Source organism: Sabethes cyaneus, chromosome 1 (genome assembly GCF_943734655.1).
Source record: "Sabethes cyaneus chromosome 1, idSabCyanKW18_F2, whole genome shotgun sequence".
Classification (NCBI taxonomy): Eukaryota; Metazoa; Arthropoda; class Insecta; order Diptera; family Culicidae; genus Sabethes; species Sabethes cyaneus.
The window spans coordinates 52,773,487-52,777,030 of NC_071353.1; the positions used below are offsets into that span (position 1 = coordinate 52,773,487).

General features: G+C 35.5%; 1 protein-coding gene across 1 annotated transcript; it reads right to left on the reverse strand.

Annotated features, from left to right (window-relative positions):
- Window positions 1-1,878: 1,878 nt before the first annotated feature.
- LOC128745692 (uncharacterized) lies at window positions 1,879-2,310 on the reverse strand. The gene is made up of 2 exons (XM_053842771.1): window positions 2,277-2,310; window positions 1,879-2,219 (listed from the first exon to the last, which is right to left on the reverse strand). The coding sequence occupies exons 1-2, from the start codon at window positions 2,308-2,310 to the stop codon at window positions 1,879-1,881; spliced, it is 375 nt and encodes a 124-aa protein (XP_053698746.1).
- Between the last annotated feature and the right edge of the window lie 1,234 nt (window positions 2,311-3,544).

The following is a 3,544-nucleotide window of genomic DNA, read 5'->3' on the forward strand; positions in this document are numbered from 1 at the left end:
GATAACTGGCTTACTGGTTTCGAAGGAATTTGTAAGAAAGAATAAGAAAAAGAGGAAAAGAAGCGGCAGAAAAAACGACTAGTAATGGAACGTGAAGATGCAAATCTGAAAGACTCAAAAAGTCTAGAATTGAGGAGCGTGAACGTAAAAAATTGGAGCGGAAAACGCAGAAATTAATAAAAGGAAACAATAATTAAAAAATAACATTGAATTTAGAAATAAAAACTTTAGTTTTTGTTACTATTACGAAACTTATAGTTGCTAGTTGCTTGATTTGCAAACTTTCGTACACACCCCCATCCCTAAACAATAACAAAAAATTTTAAAATATCCCTTACTCTAAGCCTAGTGAATATCCCTAGTTCTAGATAGTGCTAGATAGAGTCTAACAGCTTCTCCCAACCGAGATTCGAACATTTCAACAACATTGCAGATAATAACTACCTCTACAACTATTATATACTAATGTTGATTTCAGATAATCGCCGCTACCGCAATGTTTGTTCGATTTAATCGACGTTTTTCGGCGAAATAAGTATGAAGATTTTTAATTACCAGTTAGTCCGGACGTTTCGAGCTACTACTGGTCTTCGCTCATCAGCAGCGAACAACTTTTTCGTTCATTAGGTTCTACTTGGTTTAAGATAAACCAAGACACCGTAAGACACCACGGTCGTATCTGTTCAGTATCGCTCAAAATTCGAGTTTAGCCCCGTGTATTTGTTATACGTGGAAAACCGCATTATAGAAATATCGTGGAACCCGCGCTATAGAAATCCGCGTTATACATATCTCTACTGCATATATTTAGTTTAACTTTTGAGCTTTTAAACATGATTTATAAAAGTTTTCAGCCTGCTTGAAACTATTCTGATTCTCTGGGGAGAGTTTTTGAATAAAATGATGCCTTCTTGCGAGTAATTCGGGGTCAAAATTAGGGTTTATTTTATAGTAAAAGTTCTATAGTTCCAAAACAAGCAAAGATAGAGGTAGACTATATTTATCAATGTTGTGTATTTTTACTATTTCTACAACTATGTAAAACAGGAAAAAGTCATACAACAACTACAAAAACAGCCAAAATAGAATAACGGATTTAACCGATTTTTAATAGGATTTTTCTATCTAAAAGGTTACTGTCTTCAGCAAAATGTCTTGTAATAATATGCTATAAAACTTTGCAGAACACATCAATGTATTATATTGAAACTGAAGAAAAATAAACTTTTTATTGTACTTTTCGGGGGAATAATCAAAATTTGAATTCCATTGGACGATAGAACTTAAAAATAACCCTAAACCGTGAACCTAACACCAAGTTTTCCCGCTCAAAGCTAATGCGCACCAAAAAAGGTTTTGGAGTGTGTGCTGTGGCCGCATTGCTGTGCATTGAGCTTTCGGTTGACCAATTGAGGGTTAAAATTTAATTTTTAGTAGAAGCCATCGATATTGCAAGGTCTTAAGCCTTGAATTTTGAAAAAAAAATTCGAAAAAAAAATTTCCCGATTTTGTTAGCTTCCCCATTTTGTCAACTCAAAATTCAACATGGAGATGACAAAATCGGAACATGGCTGTAGTTACCAAAATTTGAAAAGCACAATCTTGCAAGAATGTTACAAATGAAAAGCAGTCTACTAGAGATCCGATTTTTTTAAACTTGGTATGGTACCCACCTGATTATAGAATATCATCGAACAAAAAATATCAAGTTTGAATCTCCTGACAATATCTTAAACGTAAACAATTGATAGATTCAGCTAAGAATATAATAACAGGCATAACATGCAATAATACCCCTAATTGAGCTAGAAAATATCGTAATTTTAACATGATATTACGAATATATTATTTTTTCTCATCTTTGATTTCGTAGTTTTTTTATCTGTTATTAGGTATTTCTACTGGAGATGCAGATGAAGTTGTTACTTCTGTAGTTGTAGTTGGAACTTCTGAAGTTTCTCCTGCAGGACTACTATCTGATGTAGTTGCTACTGTAGTAGTTGTTGTAACTGTTTCTGCTGTGGTTGTTGCTCCTGCTTGCGTCGTACTCTCCCCCGGTACGATCGTTGTCATCGGATTGGCATTCTGCAATCGATACTGACACTCGGCCAGGGCATCCGCATTGCTATGGTTCTGACCGGCCAGCGCAATCGTGGCGATTATGAAGGCAAACAGCGCCACACTGAGAAACGTGATCAGTTTGTTGTTCAATATTACGTCTGGAAGTTCACTAAATTACTCCGGTGTTGCCTAGTAGCGATCGAACAGCTGCTCACCTGCTATACCACGCATAACATCACTGAAGGCCATTTTGAATAAAAAATATCACCACTAATTCAAGTTATTAACTATCGTTCCTGTGTGTTTTCAGCAATCGTTTGAATAAGCATTTACGTGAATAGCTGTATCCTACCTGTTCAATGATTTTTTTCCAGGCGACTGTCAGTGTATGAGCATGATAAGGTTCATTTTATTGCCCAGCACGTCGTACCGATCAGGGTGACATCCGATGTGCCTAAAATAGGCACATAGAGCTAAATTTAGAAAATGAGACAGCAAGAGTCATCCCTGTTAGCAATCGATAGTCACTGAGTAATTGTTGAAACACCGTGCTTTATTCAGCGGATACGATTGACTTCGATATCAGCTGTTCTTATCAGCTCACTATTATCTACGTAGAGAGCAGACTGTAAAAGCAAAATTCGGCCTTTCTTTTGCTGTTGGTTGGTGGGGCTGTAAGTCTTAGTTTGTATGTCTGGAAATAGAACACCTTGAAATAGTTTTCACAGCAATGTAGGAAATATTCCTGTTTAATATTTTGACTATTTTTGCTATCATTTTTAACAAATGAGTCAAACTGCGTTTGGTTGATTGTTGATATATATATATATATATATATATATATATATATATTAGCTCGTTGTCTGTACGGAAAACATCGACTAAGATATTTGTAAAAATAGATAATGAATTGTTATTTTGTCGGGCATAACGGAACGGCGCCTACAAGGGCGCTAACAAAAGCGATCACTCTTTTATCTTTATACAATTACTATTACATTTATACTTTATACTTTATTACTATTACTATTATACTGGTACTGGAGTATCATTCCATTGTCGAATAAAAAGATCGTTACAAATTTTCACTTGAGTCGAGACTCAAATAACAGTCGCTAAACGAGAACGTCATTCGCATGCGCTGGCGCTGCCATCAGTTAATATCACAGACTTTATCAGACAGAGAGAGTCATCGTTGAAAGTTGTAAGCCGTCAAATTGAAGTCAAACCAACCATAGGGTCCGTTAGAACCGTATTGCTATAAATCGGATGGAGTCGTACCGTGCGTAGTTTGCATTCCGTCATTGGGTAGTTCCACGTGAAATAGGTAAATGACAAAATTTTTAATTTTTATTTTTTTTTTTTTGAAAAAATAGAAGTAATTTGCAACCTTTTAAAAGTTATTCTGAGATGGAGCAACTGTCATAGACGGACTTTGTAGAACAACGACTTTCATGATTTTTTTCCAACTTGGGATTTTCAA